This window comes from Capra hircus, chromosome 1 (assembly GCF_001704415.2).
Source record: "Capra hircus breed San Clemente chromosome 1, ASM170441v1, whole genome shotgun sequence".
Classification (NCBI taxonomy): domain Eukaryota; kingdom Metazoa; phylum Chordata; class Mammalia; order Artiodactyla; family Bovidae; genus Capra; species Capra hircus.
The window spans coordinates 136,779,348-136,801,770 of NC_030808.1; the positions used below are offsets into that span (position 1 = coordinate 136,779,348).

Sequence of the window (22,423 nt, forward strand, 5' to 3'; positions counted from 1 at the left end):
AAAAAATGATCCTGCAGCCTGGGTGGGAGGAGGGTTTGGGGGAGAATGGATACATGTATACGTATGGCTGAATCCCTTTGCTGTTCACTTGAAACAATTACAATTTTGTTAACTGGCTATACCCCAATACAAAATTAAAGTGGAAAGAACAAGGAAAAAGAATGATCCAAAGTCCTGTATGATGCTTTACATCATATAACACCAGGAAAAAGCTAATTAAAACAAGATACCACAACATTAGTGTTAGAATGGCCAAATCTGAAATACTGACACCACCAAATGCTGATAAGGATGTGGAGAAAAAGGAACTCTCATTCACTTCTGGTTGGAATGCACAATGGTAGAGCCACTTTAGGAATACAGTTTGGCAGTTTCTTAAAAAACTCAGCAAACTCTTACCATATGCTCCAGTGATTACATTCCTTTGTATTCACCTAAAGGAGTTTAAAACATACCCACACAAAACATGCACACAGGTTTAGTTGTTTTACCATGTGGCAGTTGCACTGAGTGTATTTTTATCAAAGTAACTGGCTACCATTATCCAAACAATTTAAGAATCAAAGTGAAAGGTATTATTTTTAAATACTTAAAAAGTGTAGGTTTCAGAAAAATACTTTATTATCCATCCTTTGATTTAATATCAAGTAACCATTTTTATGGTTTTTCCAGAGGTCATGATTGGATGTGAGGACTATAAAGAAAACTGAGCACTGAAGAATTGATGCTTTTGAACTGCTGTGTTGGAGAAGACTCTTGAGAGTCCCTAGGACTGCAGGGAGATCCAACCAGTCCATCCTAAAGGAGATCAGTCCTGCGTGTTCGTTAGAAGGACTGATGTTGAAGCTGAAACTCCAATCCTTTGGCCACCTGATGCAAAGAGCTGACTCATTGGAAAAGACCCTGATGCTGGGAAAGACTGAGGGCAGGAGGAGAAGGGGATGATAGAGGATAAGATGGTTGGATGGCATCACCGACTCAATGCACACGGGTTTAGGTGGACTCTGGGAGTTGGTGACGGACAGGGAGGCCTGGTGTGCTGCGGTTCATGGGGTCACAAACAGTCGGATACGACTGAGCGACTGAACTGAACTGAATCATTTTTATACTCTTTCGAAACTTGAAAACGAAAAGAAGCATACGTCAAACATGCAGCAAAATAAAGTTGTCTTTTCCTTCATTACATAATTTTAAAGTTCTAGATAAAATTTATCTTTGTTTTTCCTCTTTGATGAAGCACTTTGCCTTGCACATTACTAAGATCTCAAAAACTAGGTGAATTTAAAAAAGATACCTCTCTGTTGAAGAGTATTTCCGTATTTGGCCTTTTATAAATTCAATAGTAAAAACCTGTGGATTTTCTGAGTCACAAACCAATGCGAACACCTAAGGAACACAAGAAACAAGTTCCATGAAAGATGTTAGTTTTATGGTATTCCATTAGAAACACTACACATCATTTAGTTGACAAAAGTCAATATTTAAAAACATAACTTGGTTATAATATCAGAATTTAAGAGCTGTTAAAAGTCTCATTCACATTTTCAAATAATACTTAATAAATTAAGTTTTAATTATATACCTGAAAAACAAATTTTGCAATATTCATTGTTCTAAGATCAATAAATACAATGAAAAATTAAATACAGATTGTTTCCTATTCTTCAGGCCTAAAAAATATTAAAACAGAAAGGAAATTATTCTAATATATCAACAGGAAGAAATCTCATTTAAACTATTACTGAAACTTACTTCTCCTAAGGGCTTCAATGTTGCAATATTATAGGTTGCTGGATCACGTTCTACTAAACATGTTTCTGTAAGCGCTAGAATTCTTTTTACAGGTTCCTTCAAACAAAATTGAAATATATTAAAAAATTATTGAAGAAAAACGTCAAAATCAGATGAACAAACTTTTACTTTTAACATGTAAGCTTACCGAATGTCTAGGTGATATTTTCTGGACTATAAACTCTGCTAAAGATGTGATGGATTCATCAGTGCTGTATTTGCCAAATCGAAGGTTCAAATATTGCTCAAATTCTAAAGGCTCTTTTCTGATCCGCAATGAAATACCTATATAGTTGCCAGCATGATCTATTGCACTTTTGATAATTTCTTCTCTTTGCTCTGATGCAAATAAATGCTGCATAAATTTTGAAATTTAAAATGTTAGGGTTGAAATAATTAAAATGTGACCACAGTGAATCAACTCATAGGAAAGTGCCTGAAAGAGCAATTCTAGGAGTAAAAATGGTAGATCTTATCAGAAGTAAATAAGCAGTATGTTGTGGCTGATTATTAAATTAAAATCAAAGTCTGAAATATAAAGTCTTGCAAATAATCACTGAAAGGAAATTATCTCATAAATTCTCAGAGTCTGGTTCTCACCCCTGTGTGGAAAACAGCACTGGGCCTCCAAAAAAGGCCCCAGGAATCCCAGCCAAGTCCAATGGAGGTGCTGGGTACTACGGTGGACAGAATTCCAGTTTCAACTAAGGTAGCTCTGACTTCATCTGTTTTTATACAATGCTTTCTTGCAAGATTACCTTGAAAAATGCTTAAATGCTCAGCAAGTCACTGGCCTATGAATATTACAAACCAACCTCCAGAGTGTATTAAGGATAAGGTATTGCTACTTGCATGTGATACCTGGAAGCCAAAAATGCCGTGAAGGGCAGGATAGGAGAATCCCACAAGACCTGTCCTGCCCGGAATGCCATGAACTACCCTGTTGAGGAACACTGGATCAGATCATGTTTTAAACCTGATTTCATTTCCAACAGCTTATCTCAGTCACTATGGATGCAGAAGATATCAGTTTCTTGAATGAATCTGTTATGGTCTCATATCTGTAGTGAATTGACTCATTTTAGCTAGTGTTTTTTAAAAGGCAGACAGTATGCTTAGCTTCCTGCCACTCAAAAGGTGGTCCAAGGACCAGTAAAGTCAGCATCACCTGTGAGCCTGCTAGATGTATAACATCTCAGTTCCAACCTCAATCCTACAGAATCAAAATCTGAGAGTGAACAAGATGCCCCAGCTGATATGTATGCACCTTCAAGTCTGAGGCACACTGCCACATACAATACTATGAATAAATGTGTTCCCAAACTTGCCTCAATGTTCAGCTCAATTCTGGAGTTTTAAAAATTGCCATTGGTAGGCCTCCCATTATATTAATTGAATCAGTATCTTCAGAAAATGAGCCAAGGGCACAATGGGTTTAAGAAAACTCTCTAGGTGATTACAATGTGAAGCCAAGTTAAACCCGTGGACCTATATATTAAGGCTACCAAGTTTGACGTCCGCTATCATTTAATAAGTAACATATATGAAAAAAATTAAAACTGCTTGATGCCAAAAAGCAATAAAACATGTTGGTAATTGAGGAGTGTCATAATTCTTATCATTAATGTTTACCTTACACATTGGTAGGCTTGATGAATTAAAGTCATTCTGTTAAGATCTGTGAAGCCATATTACTGTAATTAGATATGTTTTCCACCAAGAGGTTAATCATTATAAACTTCTACCACCCAGGAAGGAGACAAACCTTTGGGCAGCACTATGACAGGAGGTTTCAGGCTGCTTTTAGGGTGGGAAAGGGAATGGGGTTTTCTCTTGGATCATTCATTTTTTGGGTCTAGACTCAGTGGTAACAAAATGTCTATATGCACATTCCTAGATGAGTGACACTAGGATGGTACCCATCATCTGGGTAGAGTGAGGATGCGACAAGGCCTATAACTCTGAAGAAGCTAACATGTTTTGTAAAGATCGTTCACCCCATCCATCATTCTCTTTTCTTTTTGCTACACTTAGCCTCTTGTATGGAGAGGGCAACGGCACCCCACTCCAGTACTCTTGCCTGGAAAATCTCATGGACAGAGGAGCCTGGTGGGCTGCAGTTCATGGGGTCGTGAAGAGTCGGACTTGACTGAGCAACTTCACTTTCATTTTTCACTTTCATGCATTGGAGAAGGAAATGACAACCCACTCCAGTGTTCTTGCCTGGAGAATCCCAGGGATGGCGGAGCCTGGTGAGCTGCCGTCTATGGGGTTGCACAGAGTCGGACACAACTGAAGCAACTTAGCAGCAGCCTCTTGTATATCCAAAAGACTTGCCCTGGTTCTGCTATCCAGGGATGGATAGTTTATCTACAGAACACTAAATCTTGGGAGTAGAGTTCCCAGGATATTAAGGTAGCTACAGGATTTAAAATCTCAAGAGAAAGGACTCTGAGAGGAAGTTCAGCTGAGCCTCTCCATCTGGACAATAGAATGTTCATCTCTGAGGTGTGGGGTTTAATCAAGAAAGGCAGGATATTTCTTATTTTAAAAAATGGTCATAATCTATAGCTCTGTTTCTACTGCCAATTAAAAAACAGGGTCTCAGCACCTTAAGAGGTTTCTGCTGTGTCCCAAAATTTACATGTAACTCAGAATTTCAAGACAAAAACATGCAATGAACTCCAAATTTGAATTTTCGAAGTCTATTCAGATTTCAGATTACAAATAGCTGGGCAAAGGAAAGAAGACTATAAAAAAAGATAGTTTAATGTAACTTTTCAAACAAAATTTAGAAACTTTCAAGTAACACATTAATACTAATGAAAATAAAACTGTGATCACTGTTTATTAAATATTAAGTGACATACTGTGCTAAGAATTTTACATCAAGTATCTCATTTGATCAAAAAACCTAAGACATACAGATATTATTCTCCACATTTTAGAAAGCTGCAAATTGGAACTCAAGCTGAGGTCTACCTGATATCAAAGCCTGCACTCAAAATACCATACTTCCTTCCAGAGGACTCAAAGGAAATTTCAAAATTAAGTGTAAAAACTCTGCTTTCCTTCAAATGGTCATGTCTCTTTTAAGATAACTTTTTAAAAACACTACTTACCAATCTACTAAATCCTCCATAAAGTATACAAAACCCTCCTTGATAATCAGAGAGATCTACAAAGCCTTCAATATTTCTATAGTCATAGGAACAGAGGACTCTGTTTGTTGCAGGATTAATCTGGTCAAAGCCTCCTGGCGTTACTTCCAAAATGACAGGTTTTCTTGTATCACTCCAGTGATGCTTATAGCAGTTATATCTCTGTAGAGAAAAACAATAATACTTTTAAATTTATATTTCAGGTTACCATAAAACACCATTACATCTAATGTATCACTCATTGCAGAAAAAAAAAAAAAAACCCTGAAAATCTATATTATAAAATTTTAGAGCCACTACTCAAATTCTTAATGACATTTTTACTTTGGCCATCTGGAGGTTTATGTTTATTCAATTAAGAATGTTGAGGCTAACTAAAGACAGTATCATATCAGTTGAGTTGCTCAACTGTGTCCAACTCTACGACCCCATGAAGAGCAGCACGCCACGCCTCCCTGTCCAACATCAACTGCCAGAGCCTACCCAAACCCACGTCCATTGAGTCAGTGATGCCATCCAACCACCCCATCCTCTGTCGTCCCCTCCTCCTCCTGGCCTCAATCCTTCCCAGCATCAGAGTCTTTATCAGGTGGCCAAAGTACTGGAGTTTCAGCTTCAACATCAGTCCTTCCAACGAACACCCAGGACTGATCTCCTTTAGGATGGACTGGTTGGCTCTCCTTGCAGTCCAAGGGTCTTGGACTCTTGAGAGTCTTCTCCAACACTACAGTTCAAAAGCATCAATTCTTTGGCGCTTAGCTTTCATTGTAGTCCAACTCTCACATCCGTACATGACCACTGGAAAAACCATAGCCTTAACTAAATGGACCTTTGTTGACAAAGTAATGTCTCTGCTTTTTAATATGCTGCCTAGGTTGGTCATAACTTTCCTTCCAAGGAGTAAGCGTCTTTTAATTTCATGGCTGCAATAGCCATCTGCAGTGATTTTGGAGCCGAAAAAAATAAAGTCTGACACTGTTTCCGCATCTATTTGCCATGAAGTGATGGGACTGGATGCCATGATCTTAAGTTTTCTGAATGCTGAGCTTTACGGGAACTTTTTCTTTCCTCTTTCACTTTCATCAAGAGGCTCTTCAGTTCTTCTTCACTTTCTGCCATAAGGATGGTGTCATCTGCATATCTGAGATTATTGATATTTCTCTCAGTAATCTTGATTCCAGCTTGTGCTTCTTCCAACCCAGAGTTTCTCATGATGTACTCTGCATATAAGGTAAATAAGCAGGGTGACAATATACAGGCTTGAAGTACTCCTTTTCCTATTTGGAATCAGTCTGTTGTTCCATGTCCAGTTCTAACCGGTGCTTCCTGACCTGCATACAGGTTTCTCAAGAGGCAGGTCAGGTGGTCTGGTAGTCCCATCTCCTTCAGAATTTTCCACAGTTTTTTGTGATGCACACAGTCAAAGGCTTTGGCATAGTCAATAAAGCAGAAATAGATGTTTTTCTGGAACTTCCTTACATTTTCAATGATCCAGTGGAAGTTGGCAACTTGATCTCTGGTTCCTCTGCCTTTTCTAAAACCAGCTTGAACAACTGAAGTTCACGGTTCACGTATTGCTGAAGCCTGGCTTGCAGAATTTTGAGCATTACTTTATTAGCATGTGAGATGCGTGCAATTGTGCAGTAGCTTGAGCATTCTCTGGCATTGCCTTTCTTTGGGATTGAAATAAAAACTGATCTTTTCCAGTCCTGTGGCCACCGAGTTTTCCAAATTTGCTGGCATACTGAGTGCAGCACTTTCACAGCATCATCTTTTAGGATCTGAAATAGGTCAACTGGAATTCCATCACCCCCACTAGCTTTGTTCATAGCTTTGATGCTTCCTAAGGCCCACTTGACTTCACATTCCAGGATGTCTGGCTCTAGGTGAGTGATCACACCATTGTGATTATCTGGGCTGTGAAGATCTTTTTTGTACAGTTCTTCTGTGTATTCTTGCCACCTCTTCTTAATATCTTCTGTTTCTGTTAGGTCCCTACCATTTCTGTCCTTTATCGAGCCCACCTTTGCAAGAAATGTTCCCTTGGTATCTCTAATTTTCTTGACGAGATCTCTAGTCTATCCCATTCTATTTTTTTTTTCCTCTATTTTTTTGCATTGACCAGTGAGGAAGGCTTTCTTATATCTCCTTGCTATTCTTTGGAACTCTGCATTCAAATGGGTATATCTTTCCTTTTCTCCTTTGCTTTTCGCCTCTCTTCTTTTCACAGCTATTTGTAAGGCCTCCCCAGACAGCCATTTTGCTTTTTTGCATTTCTTTTCCATGGGGATGGTCTTGATTCCTGTCTCCTGTACAATGTCATGAACCTCTATCCATAGTTTATCAGGTACTCTGTTTGTCAGATCTAGTCCCTTAAATCTATTTCTCACTTCCACTGTATAGTCATAAGGGATTTGATTTAGGTCATACCTGAATGGTCTAGTGGTTTTCCCCACTTTCTTCAGGAGAAAGTGTATAAGGAGTTCATGATCAGATCCAGTCAGCTCCTGGTCTTTTTGCTGACTGTATAGAGCTTCTCCATCTTTGGCTGCAAAGAATATAACCAATCTGATTTCACTATTGGCCATCTGGTGATGTCCACATGTAGAGTCTTCTCTTGGGTTGTTGGAAGAGGATGTTTGCTATGACCAGTGCATTCTCTTGGCAAAACTCTATTAGCCTTTGCCCTGCTTCATTCTGTACTCCAAAGCCAAATTTGCCTGTTACTCCTGGTGTTTCCTGACTTCCTACTTTTGCATTCCAGTCCCCTATAATGAAAAGGACATCTTTTTGGGTGTTAGTTCTAAAAGGTCTTCTAGGTCTTCATAGAACCATTCAACTTCAGCTTCTTCAGCATTACTGGTCAGGGCATAGACTTGCATTACTGTGATATTGAATGGTTTGCTGTGGAAACGAACAGGGATCATTCTATCGTTTTGAGGTTGCATCCAAGTACTGCATTTGGGACTCTTCTGTTGACCATGATGGCTACTCCACTTCTTCTAAGGGATTCCTGCCCACAGTAGTAGATATAATGGTCATCTGAGTTACATTCACGCATTCCAGTCCATCTTAGTTCGCTGATTCCTAGATGTAGATGTTCACTCTTGCCATCTCCTGTTTGACCACTTCCAATTTGTGTTGATTCATGGACCTAACATTCCAGGTCAGACCTTGCTTCTATCACCAGTCACATCCACAACTGGGTGTTGTTTTCGCTTTAACTCTATCCCTTCATTCTTTCTGGAGTTATTTCTCCACTGATCTCCAGTAGCATACTGGGCACCTACCAACCTAGGGAGTTCATCTTTCAGTGTCCTATCTTTTCCTTTTCATACTGTTCATTCTGGCAGAATGTGGTCCACTAGAGAAGGGAATAGCAAACCACTTTACTATTCTTGCCTTGAGAACCCCGTAAACAGTATGAACAGTATGAAAAGACAGTGTATCTTTTTAAAATTAACAAAGGTTTTAGTTGTGACAATTTTAAGTCACCCTCATGCAAATCTTAAGGGAAATCTTAAACAAATGTTACTCTGAAGGAGTTCCACTGGAGAAAAGATTTCAACTTTTGTTGATGGATTCTTTTAATCAAGTTAAATATGGAAAAAAGCTAAGTCACATTTCAGGGCTTTTAGGGTATTTAAACAACTCAAGCTAGTTCAATATAGCAATGTAGATATTTTTCTTGTTGTTGTTCAGTCACTCAGTCGTTTCTGACTCTATGACCCCATGGACTGCAGCAAGTCAGGCTTCTTGGTCCTCCACTATCTCCTGGAGTTTGCTCAAATTCATGTCCATTGAGTTGGTGATGCTATCTAACCATCTCAGGCTCTGCTGCTCCCTTCTCCTCTTGCCTTCAATCTTTCCCAGCATCAAGGTCTTTTCCAATGAGTCCACTCTTCATATCATGTGGCCAAAGTATTACAGATTCAGCATCAGTCTTTCCAATATTCCAATATTCAGGGTTGATTTCCTTTAGGATTGATTGACTTGATCTCCTTGCTGTCCAAGGCACTCTCAAGAGTTTTCTCTAGCATCACAATACAAAAGCATCAGTTCTTCAGTGCTCAGCCTTCACTATGGTCAAACTCTCATATCCCTACATGACTACTGGAAAAATCACAGCTTTGGCTATATGGACCTTTGTTGGCAAAGTGACGTCTCTGGTTTATAATATGCAGTCTACATTTGTTATAGATTTTTTTACAAGGAAAAAGCATCTTTTAATTTCACTGCAGCAGTCATCGCCTACAGTGATTTTGGAGCCCAAGAAAATAAAATCTGTCACCACTTCCATTTTTTCACCTTCTATTTGTCATGAAGTGATGTAGATTTTTTTTCTATACACAGAAAAAAGCTGAAGCCTCAGTTGACTGTAGGCTTTTCTAAATACACACCACTGGGATGTCATCTTTAGAAGTTTGATCACATTAGCAAGTTAAATTTGATTTAGGTAACTGGTGCTAGTCGTGTTTGACTCTTTGCAACCTCACCAACTGGAGCCTGCCAGGCTCCTTTCTCAATGGGATTCTCAAGGCCAGAATACTTGAGTAGGTTGCCATTTCCTTCTCCAGTGGTCTTCCCAATCTAGGGATCTAACCCACATCTCCTATGTCTCCAACATTGGCAAGCAGTTTTCTATTACTAGCACCATCTGGGAAGCTCTATTTAGATTACATTCCTTTATAAATTAAAGAACTTAGTATCAGAAATAATTACAAGGGTGAACATCCATTTACTCCCCAGTTTTATTCTTAGAAAAAACATTTAGGCTGATAACCAAAATGATATGTACAGAATAAAGGCAAAATGAGACAAAGAGAAAATAAGATAATAAAATGTCAGATGTGAAACGACCATTCCATTGTTGACCCAAAAACTCCATATAGTTTTCTACCCATCAATATGAAGCGGAATGCATGGTCAGTTACATGATTCTTAAGGTAAAAATAAACTGGTTGCTGCTCAAAAATACAACTACTTCTAATACTAAAATGGCAGAGAAATTTTCTTGCAGGTGTTCAGAAAAGAGAGTAAGACATTAGATAATAAATATCTCCACCTCCCAACATTAAACCCAGCAATGAGGTTCACAGAATCATATCCATCAATCCCCTCAGCATTTCTGAGATACGGCATCATGAACACGACAGTTTCATAAAAGGAATTCTGCAGAAAGACCAAAGGGCCTGCATTAACCCAAGAATATATTTAAAGCCTTGATCTGCACTAAAGGATGGAGCAGTACCACACCTTTCCAGCAGAAGTGGGTCACAAAATCTGGTGGGAAGGGAGGTCACAAAAGTTGGTGCTTTTCCCACTATGCTGGTTTACATGCCTCAGCCCAGTCTGCAGGATATTCTCCATTCTTTCAGAAGGTAATCAACTGTAAAGCAGTGAGATTTGTCAAGGGAACAAATCATTGTCCTTCAGGATTGTGGTGGCCAAGACAGTCTTAAGAGAACCTGATTTAGAATATATCTAGGAGTGATGGGAAGCCTAAGACCAAATTCAACTTACATAAAACTGCTGCCCTTCAGGCTATCTTCTATGGATACTGTTTCCACCAAAAAGTTTGAAAAATATTAACTTCCTGAAGTTAACATATATAAAGGGGAACTTATAACAAAATCTATAAATATGCTTTAGGAAGCAGTTGTTTTCCAAATAGATGAGCTATACAGAAAACTCACCTACTAACATAATTTTAAAAAGTGTACTAAATTATGATTTATAGAAATGTGACTGAGGCTTATCATGTATAAGCAGCAAGAAGCTCACCAAATACCATTAAGCTATTTTAAATGGCTCCTGAGCAACCAACCATTTGCTTGAGTTGAGATCAGTGAGGCTTCTCAGATACTAAAACACAGAACAGAATACCCATAGAAAGGATGAGGGCTTTTAAAAAACAAGGGAATGGTACTGCCAGCATATTAGAATTCAGGTCCTGCCTTTTGCCAGAAGCTAGAGTTCTGGACAGTGCTATGAATTTACACATTACTCTGGATCCCCCACCCCTATTATATAAGCAATACCTTCTCATGGAAAGAAATTTCGTATTTGAAGGGAGTGAAAGAAAAGCATCAGCACCCATTTCCCCTCTCCAGAAGACTCAGATTTACTTTAAATGCTGCTATAAAATGTCTAGAGAAGGCCTGGAAAAGTTAAGATTCTAATAAGCAATAATTACTTCCTGAAAGCTGTCATTGCACCATGCAAACCTTCATTATCGGCAAGACCCAGGGAGTGCGAGCATGATCAGTCTCTGTCATGCAGGACTTTTTGTGATTCCATGGACTGATAGCCTGATAGGCTCCTCTATCCATGGGATTTTCCAGGCAACAGTACTGGAGTGGGTTGCCATTTTCTCCTCTCAGGGATCTTCCTGACTCAGGCACTGAACCCACGTCTCCTGCACTGGTAGGTGACTGAGCCACCTGGGAAGCCCCCAGATTCAGGGCGAGAGCATACAGTGAGACAGTTTCAATACATAAATTTTCTTACAAGTTTAATACTTCTGAAATAAGAATCTTGTACAACAAACAGCGACTGCATGTTCTAAAAAGTATTATCAGCAGTGTAAAGCTTCTGTTGCTGTTAAGAACACAGAATAAAGACTTCCTAAATGAAGTCTTGTTTTTAATATTTAATATTTTAATAAATATTTAGTTTTTAATATTTAGTTCTGCCTGAAGATTGTTATCTAACTATTGGCATTAACAGTCATAAATCTAATTTCTCCTATTTGAGTTTTCTGTTAAACTACATTTATCCATCACATGATATCAGGAGACATTAAAATTATGTTTCATTTTCTTCAGCTTTGCCACAAAGGGAATACACAGTTTATGCAAGGATTTCTAAAGTGTAACACTAATAAGCCAAAAAAGATATTAATAAATGTTAGAAATACTTGCCCTTCCTGTGATTTTTCCTTCTGAAAAATCAGTTCTAAATCTCTGAAAGAGAAGACATAAAAAACATAGTTTATAACAACAGACTTATTAAGAGAGACTCTTAGTTCAGTACTTTCTATCCAAAGTAAGTAAAATCCCAACTTGGTAATCCTGATATTAAAAAATGTTATTAAAGTTATAGTTGAAGGCGATTCAATAAAAAGTGTGTGAAATTTTATTGAAAAACAGGGTAGATTAAACATACAACTGCTTTGTTCTATATAATGCATTTAAAAAGACCTAAAAGAACTATTAAACCTAAAGGATTATCCAGTCTCTTAGTAAGAAAAAAGTAAAAGGTTCACAGTGTCAATTAAGGGTCAGTTAGTGGGAAAAGGGCTCAGAACACCAGTATCTGTACTTTAATGTAACTCATTAAAAAAGATGAGAGAAATTTAGTCTATTAACATGAAACAATTCTCACCAATGCTTCTGTAAGAAGTTCTGTTCTGTGCTCTGTAGAAAATTTTAACGTTTCTGACTTTTTTCCACTGCCTTTACGAAATGTGAGGTTAAACTCTGTTCCTTGTCCTTTTCCTACAGGGCTGATGCTGCAAATGTCTCCATAAGGCCACTAACAAAAAAGAGGAAATCATTCAACTGGTGCTACACTGTGATGAAATGCAACACTTATTTTACCATTTTAATTTCAAATCACTGATTAAATGAAAAACTTTACAAAACAGTACTGAGATCTAGAAAATGTTTTGTTTTACAGTAATTCTACAAAACAAACCAAAAAGTTTTCAGTTATCAGAGACAATAATAAAAAAGTTATGTTTTCCAATTTCAATGCCTGACTGATTTATGATTGATCAATCCAAAGCAACTAAAATACACAGATATGAAAAGATCTGGGGAATAACATTTTATGATTATCTACAAACCTTTAAAAACAGCAACAAAAAGAGGAATCTGTAAAACATGCCTAACTTGGACTTAAATTAGAATATTTTAAGTGTTTATTTACCCATATTCAGTTTAGTCTTGCCTTTATAAATAGCAACCTTATTTTTGTGACATACATTTTCTAACCATTGCACTTAAGACTTATGTATGTCTGTATTACATTAACAATATTGCCCTTAAAATTATAAACAATTTACAAATTTTACATTAAAATGATGTTTATAATCAAAATAACAGTAAAAAGTTATACTCCTTAGAGCCTAGAAATATGCACACATATGCTCCCTTTATTTATTTATGTATGGTCCTGAGTATTGAACATTATATAAGCATATTAATCTTTTTCAAATTTGACATTTCTATCCTTCCTGGCCTGATTTCAGGCCAGGGAGCATTGGCTTTTAAAATTTAAGTGGAGTTCACCTAATAGCTTCTAAAATTATTACCTGATTTGTTACTTCTAAGGTATTGGGATTATATGTAGTAATCGCATGGGTTCCAACTGAAAAGACACGCTTATACCTACAAAGGAAATCAAGTACTTAAATTTAGTCTTATAGGAAACATTTTATAAGAAAATATATAACACAAAAGAAACTTCTCAATAAATAAACAGAAATGTATTAGTTGATTTAATGTGACTAAGTACAGCTTTGTTTTATATTCTCACATTTTTAATGTTCTAAAATGCCACTGATACAAAAATCTACCCATCACTCCATCTACTGTGAAACAATAAGATCCTTAAGTAGAAAAGTAAAAGCTATGGAAGCAATCTTTGTTGTTAGTATACACGAAGTTAAGCAAAAAACTGCCAGATGATGCCAAAATATTCTAAATGGGAAAATTAAAAAAAAAAAAAAAGACACTATATACTAGTAATTCTTTCAAATATACTTTCAACAAGATCATGATACAAATGAAGGAAAAGCTACAGCCTACAACTGGTCTATCACAGTCCTTTTTCTGGAATCTTAATGATTTCTATTTAAGCAACTACCTATACTACAATTAAGTGTTGCAATTTTATAGAAGTAGGAAGCCTACATCACAGACAAGCAATTTTCACTTCTTAAGTCACTTCCTTCACTTAAAGCAACATATTTGAAGGAGAATAACCATTTGGGTATTAGTAATTTTTTAGAAGAGAGAGAAATTCATAATGATGAAAAGTGGAAACTGAATTACAAAAACTTATTTAAAACTGACAAATTAGCTCTTTGAAAATAAAATGATAAACTAGGGCTGTGCTGTGAGCTCAGTCGCTCAGTCATGTCTAACTCTTTGCAACCCCATGGACTGTAGCCCACCAGGCTCCTCTGGTTCATGGGATTCCCGAGGCAAGAATACTGGAGTGGGTTGCCATCTCCTTCTCCAGAAAATAAGTCTAAGAAAATATAAAAACAAAATTAAGAATAAGATAATTTATAACCATAGACACAGAAGAAAAAAACAATGTTGAGTCTATGATGATAAATATGAAAATTAAGAATAAATCAACATCTATTACAAGCATTTAAGAAAGCTGCAAACAATTACATCCTACAAAAGTACCAGGATCAAATAAGAAGATGAAACCCTAAAGGAACAGGTAAATTCTATGCTTCTTCAATTGTTCCAGGAAACAAACTAAAGCTTCTCAGTTCTTCCAGGGATAATAAAATCTGGCAAAACAAACAAATCTATTTTTAAATAAATACTATCAATAAGAATCAAATGACAGATTAAAATAGTAATAAACCATGACCAAAGGCAGTTCATTTTAGGAAAACAGTTGAATATTAGAAAAATGTATAATTAGTGTATTTACTGAAATATCTTTCAGTATTTTATTAAAAGATTTTTAAATGATCAAAATGGATGTTAAATATAATCAGATGCCTTTTTTATATGTACAGAAAAGACTGTTTTTCTGCTTTAAACTTCTAATACAGTAAAAAGGTATACATTACCATAAACCAACAGTCACTATCCGACTCAAAGGTCACACACTAGGAGTATTCTCATTAAGATCAAGAGAGCTCTTTCAAATTTTAATTTCCTATTATTTTTTCTAATCAGTACATTATATAATAAAAATGACAAAGTTTCCATTTTGGGGAAAAATGATACGTTTTATTAATCTCTACCATTTTGCTGTATTACAAAATTTTCCCCTAATTTCTTATGTTGAAGGTGGCATGGGAAACTAAACAATGAGCACACTTCCTTCTAATATAAAAACATTCATTTGCTGCTTTGTAAGTAGCATCACCAACTTGATGGACATGAGTTTGAGTAGGCTCCAGGAGTTGGTGATGGGACAGGGAAGCCTGGCATGCTGCAGTCCATGGGGTCGCAAAGAGTCAGTTGCGACTGAACTGAAAGTAGGGAGAGGGCTGAGGGACAGATGAAGTACACAAGGATTTATCTAAATAGCTCAAAAGTCTCAAAGTTTCAGAGGCTTAATTAATGGGAACAAAGAAAACCAAAGAAATAAAATCTTATTAAACCAGTATTTGCCTCAGAAGATAGCATAATGAAATCAAATGTATGGCAGAAATATGAATTCACAAATTCTAACTTTCAGAATCATCTTGACAGACATGCCAATATTTTTATCTTTAAAAGTTTTTACTGCAGTATAGCTGACTTACAGTGTTGTGCTAGTTTCAGCTGTACAGCAAAGTGAATCAATTATACATATAAATATATCCACTTTTTTAAGATTCTTTTCCCATATAGGTCATTACAAAATACTGAGTAGAATTCCCTGTGCTATACAGTAGGTTTTACTAGTTCAGTTCAGTTCAGTTCAGTCGCTCAGTTGTGTCCGACGACTCTTTGCAACCCCATGAATCACAGCATGCCAGGCCTCCCTGTCCATCACCATCTCCCGGAGTTCACCCAAACCCATGTCCATTGAGTCAGTGATGCCATCCAGCCATCTCATCCTAGTCGTCCCCTTTTCCTCCTGCCCTCAATCCCTCCCAGCATCAGTCTTTTCCAATGAGTCAACTCTTCGCATGAGGTGGCCAAAGTACTGGAGTTTCAGCTTTAGTATCATTCCTTCCAAAGAACACCCAGGACTGATCTCCTTTAGAATGGACTAGTTAGATACCTATATCTATAGTGGTATCTAGGTCAATCTCAATCTCCCAATTTATCCCTCCCTCCCTTCCCCATTCGCCCCAACCATAAGTTTGTTTTTCACATCTTTTACTCTCTGTTCTATAAATGAATTCATTTCAAACATACCAATTTGTATAATCCTGAAATAAAACTACAGAATTTACTTTACTCTGGAAGCAAAAGTGTAAGAATTAAATCCCTGAAATGTTCCAAGTATCAACTGATATTGTGATATTCATAATCTTAAGAGAATCTAAGTCAAGAAAATATCCTTTTCAATTCTATACTAATCTCTACCCAACATAGCTCTTCCTAACATTTTTCTTGTGTAACTTTTTCATCTTGATTAGTGCTGTGCAAAAGAACTTTCCAAAATGATGAAAACATTCTGTAGGTACACTGTCCAATTAGGTAGCTCTTTTGAGCACCTGAAATGTGGCTAATGAGCAACTGTAAACAGCCACGCTTGGTTAGTGGCTGCTACCATATTGAAGAGAGTGCATTCTAGATTCTGTAGCACAAGTATGCTGGAGTGAGATGTCCATTAGGAAATACTGCCATAACTGGTAAACTCAGAGCTCTAAAGCTTCCTAAGAAGAAAGCTGTAAGAAAATTCTTAGGAGAATGTCCTGCCATTCCTCTCTCTTTCTCTTCTCTTCTCTCTAAGAGTTCCACAGACCTCTCTCGTCTAGGATGGCTGCTGCACTTCCCTTTAAGGTTAGGGTAAATATTGTACTCCTGGGTCATTTAAAACTTTTATAGAGGTGCTTTCATGGTCCAGTGGTTAAGAATCTGCCTTCCAGCCAGTGCAGGGGACACAGGTTCAATTCTTGGTCCCGGAAGATTCACACAACTACTGAGGCCACATGCTGCAACTATCCAGGACCAGAGGTCATGCTGCGCAACAAAGAGAAGCCACCACAATGAGCAGCCCCTGCTCACCGCAACTAGAGAAAGCCCACTCACAGCAATGAAGACCCAATGCAGCCCAAAATTAATTAATTAATTAATTAAAAAAAAAAAAACTTTTTAAAGCACCCTTAAACCTTCCAAATACCTAAAAAGCCCCCTTGGATACCAGATTTAGATTAAAATCAAAATGAGCTCACATGTATGGTGCTAGTGAAACTTGCAATTTAAGATTTTTAAAGTGAAACAAAGATGAATATTTTTAATGATAAAAGGTACAATTCACAAAGAAGACAGACATCATAAGCCATTAGACATCTAACAACAAAAAATCAAAGATACATAAAACAAAAATGAAAAAAAAATAAGGGAAAAGAAAAAACATATAATCATAGTGAGACGTAGTAACATTTCTCTAAGAATATTTTATCAAGTGCAGAAAAAAGAATAGGAGCATCTTGAATGATGTCATTAATAATTTAAATATGCTAAATTTACATTAATGTTAATCTTATATCCTACACAAATATTTTTAAAATTTTGTTATCTCATACGTTGTATGTCCATAGGACATTTTAGAACAACTGGCAAAAAGGTAAAACATTACTAAATTTCAAAAAGCAGAATTCTTTTTCTTGTGATCCAGATATATATATATTTACATACACACACATATTATTTTTGAAATTATGTTCCATTATAGTATATAACAAGATATTGACTATAGCTTCCTTTGCCGTGGAGTAAACCTTCGGTGCTCGCTGCATATGTATTTTTTTTAATTAAAAATCTAGCTTTCTATTTTCACTAAGTCAAACAAGTAGAATCAAAATGCACAATCTTTTTAGACAAAAATTCATGTTTTCTAAAATATATATTATACATGTTATTTATGTATACGTATACAAAAGTTTTTCTACTACACTTGATAAAGGCTTGAGAAAGAACATAAGAAAAAAAAAGAAATGGAGAAAATGAAATAGGAGCACTGAATATGAAATAGAAAAAGTAAAACAAACTCAATAAAAGTAAAAGATCTTCATACAGTCCAGTTGTTTTTAAACATGGCTGCCCATTAGAAATGTATCTGCAGCTCTGGCGAAAAAAAAGAAATACCTGGGCATCTGTGGTGGTAGTGATTTAGTCGCTAAGTCATGTCCAACTCTTGTGACCCCATGGACTATAGCCTGCCAGGCTCCTCTGCCCATGGGATTCTCCTGGCAAGTATACTGGAGTGGGTTGCCATTTCCTCCTCCAGAGGATATTCCCAACTCAGAAATCGAACTCGGGTCTCCTGCATTGCAGGCAGATTTCAAGATAATTCTGATGTGCATCTGGATTTGATCACAGGTTCTTCTATTTAATGGTACTCTTTGTAATATAGAATTTCGTTATTTTTCTATTAACCAATCGTGATACAATGGTACTGAGTAACAATAGTTTTTCTTGTTGTTCAGTCACTAAGTTGTGTCTGATTCTTTGCGACCCCATGGACTGCAGCATGCCAGGCTTTCCTATTCTGCACCATCTCCTGGAGTTTGCTCAAACTCATGTCCATTGAGTCGGTAATGCCATCCAACCATCTGATCCTCTGTCTCTCGCTTCTCCTTCTGCCCTCAATCTTTTCTTGCTTTCTTCTTCTTTTTTTAAAAATTTTATTTTTGGCTGCACAGGGTCTTCATTGCTTTGCACAGGTGCATGGGCTTCAATAGTTGCAGCATGTGGGCTCAGCACCTGCAGACTGCGGGCTCTAGAGCCATGGGCTCAGTGGTTGTTGTGCATGGGCTTAGATGCTCTACAGCATGTGGAATTTTCCTGGGCCAGGGATTGAACCCAAGTCCCCTGCAATGGCAGGCAGATTCTTATCCACTGCACCACAGGGAAATCCTGCTTTCATCTTTGAAATAAGTTTTTATAACATGATTTCTTTCCATACAAACACTTTTTTCAGGAAAAGAAAAACTAATAATGTTAGGTTAGATATTCTATATTATCATGAACTGCCTCAGTATTAAATGAGGACCTAATGGTGTGCTGGGTTCAATGATATGGCAGTGAATAAGAGTTCCTTAAAGACCTAGTTTCCTCTGGGAAGATATTTTATTTATTATTTAGTTAACCAATTTAGATATCTTAAATAAAACTTCAAAGTACTAAGAGCTAAGACAATTGTCAGTCGTTGTAAGAAAGTTTATTTCAGACCTGAATACTCTTAACTAGCTTCTATCAATTAGACATGCACCATATTATCAAAACAAAAACATATTATAAAAATACTGGGCACCATCACAAGGTCATATACTTCTGTACTGAAATTTGTACTATTCATTTATCTCAAGAGAAAACTCAACATTAGTTTTTTTGTTAAGTACAGAAAAAACTTGGGTTTATTGTAAAGTAATGGTTCTCAGGTGGTGCAGTAGTAAAGAATCAGCCTGCCGATGCAAGAGATGCAGGTTCGACCTCTGGGTTGGGAAGATGCTCTGGAGTAGGAAATGGCAAACCACTCCAGTATTCTTGCCTGGAAATTTCTACGGACAGAGGAACCTGGTGGGCTACAGTCCATGAGGTGGCAAAGAGTCAAATATTAATGTGCTGCTGAACACACACAATGGTTCTCTATTTTCCTGTGAAAATAAAAACCTTTGTGCATTTATTTTAAAGTTAACATCTTTAATCCTTTCAGTGGATAGTCTATGCAACAGGTTTCAAATAAGTCAAAAAGATCTAAACAGAGCTGAAAGCGATGGCTTTTGTTACCTTATCTAGTCCTCATAATATACAGCTTGAACTCCTATAGCGCCCTGGGTAAAGTTGGCTACTTTTAATTGTTCACTAGCGTTGTGCTGGAGTGACTGTGAGGAGATCCTCCATGACCAAGAGCAGAGAAGCCCCAGCAAGATGGTAGGCACTGGAGCAGTGACTGCGCAGCCCTGGAGCCACTTTGAGGAGATACCCCACGTCCAGGGGCAAAGGAGAAGCCCCAGCAAGATGGTAGGAGGGATGAAATCACGTTTAGAAACAGACCCCATACCCTCCAGAGAGGCTCAAACAAACCTTTTGCACACCAGGACCCAAAGACCCCACAGAGACTGAAACAGAACTGTCTCTGAGTGTTTCCTGTGGAGGGAAGGGTCAAAAGTGGACTGCCACAGGGGCAGGGGTTCTGGGTGCAGCAGACTTGGGTATGGCATAAGCCTCTTGGAGGAGGTCACCATTAACCTCACCATACAGCCGCCAGAACTTACACAGGACTGGGAAAGAAAGTTTTGGAAGGCAGAAACAGAACCCTGTGCACACCAGGACCCAGGAGAAGGGAGCAATGACCCCACAAGAGACTGATCTAGACGTGGCGATGACTGTCTAGGAGTCTCCAGCAGAGGCCTGGGTCAGCGGTGGCCTTCTATAGGGTTAGGGGAACTGAGTGTAGCAGTGCCTGCACGGGACCTTTTGAAGGAGGTCACCATTATCTTCATTACCTCCACCATGGTTTCAGTTCAGTTCACTCTGTTGTGTCCAACTCTTTGTGACCCATGCATTGTAGCACACCAGGCCACCCTGTCCATCACCAACTCCCAGAGTACATTCAAACTCATGTGCAATGAGTTGGTGATGCCATCCAGCCATCTCAAAATCTGTGGTCCTCTTCTTCTCCCACTTTCAATCTTTACCATCATCAGGGTCTTTTCCAGTGAGTCAGCTCTTCACATCAGGTGGCCAAAGGCTTGGAGTCTCGGCTTCAGCCTCAGTCCTTCCAATGAATATTCAGGACTGATTTCCTTAAAGATGGACTGGTTGGATCTCCTTGCAGACCAAGGGGCTCTCAAGAGTCTTCGGCACCAGAGTTCAAAAGCATCAATTCTTTGGCGCTCAGGTTTCTTCATATTTCAACTCTCACATCCTAATATTACTACTGGAAAAACCATAGCCTTGACTAGACACACCTTTGTTGGCAAAGTAATGTCTCTGCTTTTTAACAGGCTGTCTAGGTTGGTCATAACTTTCCTTCCGAGGAGTAACTGTCTTTTAATTCATGGCTGCAATCACCACCTGCAGTGATTTTTTGGAGCCCCAAAAAATTAAGTCTGACACTGTTTCCACTGTTTCCCCATCTATTTCCCATCAAATGATGGGACCAGATGCCATGATCTTAGTTTTCTGAATGTTGAGCTTTAAGCCAACTTTTTCACTCTGCTCTTTCACTTTCATCAAGAGGCTCTTTAGTTTTTCTTCACTTTCTGCCATAAGCGTGGTGTTATCTGCATATCTGAGGTTACTGATATTTCTCCCGGCAATCTTGAGTCCAGCCTGGCATTTCTCATGATGTACTCTGCATATAATTTAAATAAGCAGAGTGACAATATACAGCTGTGATGTACCCCTTGCTCTATTTGAAACCAGTCTGTTGTTCCATGTCCAGTTCTAATTGTTGCTTCCTGACCTGCATACAGATTTCTCAAGATGCAGGTCAGATGGTCTGATATTCCCATCTCTTTCAGAATTTTCCACAATTGTGGTTATCCACATAGTCAAAGGCTCTGGCATAGTCAATAAAACAGAAATAGATGATTTTCTGGAACTCTTGTCAGTTTTTCGATAATCCAACAGATGCTGACAATTTGATTTCTGGTTCCTCTGCCTTTTCTAAAACCAGCCTAAACAGCTGGAATTTCACGATTCACGTACTGCTGAAGCCTGGCTTGGAGAATTTTGAGCATTACTTTACTAGCATGTGAGATGAATGCGATTGTGCCATAGTTTGAGCATTCTTTGGAATTGCCTTTCTTTGGGATTGGAATGAAAACTGACGTTTTCCAGTCCTGTAACCACTGCTGAGTTTTCCAAATCTGCAGGCGTATTGAGTGCAGCACTTTCACAGCATCACCTTTTACGACTGAAATAGCTCAAATGGAATTCCATCACCTCCACTAGCTTTATTCGTACTGATGCTTCCTAAGGCCCACTTAACTTCGCATTCCAGGATGTCTGGCTCTAGGTCAGTGATCATACTATCGTGATTATCTGGGTGGTGAAGATGTTTTTTGTAGAGTTCTTCTGGGTATTCTTGCCACCTCTTCTTAATATCTTCTGCTTCTGTTAGGTCCATACCATTTCTGTCCTTTATTGGGCCCATCTTTGCTTTTGAACTGTGGTGCTGCAGAGGACTCTTGAGAGTCCCTTAGACTGCAAGGAGATCCAACCAGTCCATTCTAAAGGAGATCAGTCCTGGGTGTTCACTGGAAGGACTGATGCTAAAGCTGAAAGTCCAATACTCTGCCCACCTCATGCGAAGAGTTGACTCATTGGAAAAGACCCTGATACTGGGATGAATTTGGGGCAGGAGGAGAAGGGGATGACAGAGGATGAGATGGCTGGATGGCACTCCGACTCGATGGGCATGAGTTTGAGTAAAATCCGGGAGCTGGTGATAGACAGGGAGGCCTGGCGTTCTGCAATTCATGGGGACGCAAAGAGTTGAACACTGACTGAGTGACTGAACTGAACTGGCGTGAATTGTTCTCTTGGTATCTCTAATTTTTTTGAAGAGATCTCCAGTCTTTCGCATTCTATTGTTTTCCT

General features: G+C 38.0%; 1 protein-coding gene across 2 annotated transcripts in view; it reads right to left on the reverse strand.

The window, feature by feature from the left end:
* The window catches only part of DNAJC13 (DnaJ heat shock protein family (Hsp40) member C13), a 157,749-nt gene that overhangs the window by 97,905 nt on the left and 37,421 nt on the right, over window positions 1-22,423 (reverse strand). For both annotated transcript variants that reach the window (XR_001918368.1, XM_018051322.1), the window contains exons 3-9: window positions 13,270-13,345; window positions 12,339-12,488; window positions 11,876-11,917; window positions 4,914-5,114; window positions 1,940-2,146; window positions 1,753-1,848; window positions 1,295-1,386 (exon numbers count right to left, since the gene is read on the reverse strand). Coding sequence is in view for 1 of the 2 variants with exons in the window: in XM_018051322.1 (XP_017906811.1) it covers window positions 1,295-1,386; window positions 1,753-1,848; window positions 1,940-2,146; window positions 4,914-5,114; window positions 11,876-11,917; window positions 12,339-12,488; window positions 13,270-13,345 (864 nt within the window). In the remaining variant the exon portion in view is untranslated. The remainder of the gene's footprint in view (window positions 1-1,294; window positions 1,387-1,752; window positions 1,849-1,939; window positions 2,147-4,913; window positions 5,115-11,875; window positions 11,918-12,338; window positions 12,489-13,269; window positions 13,346-22,423) is intronic.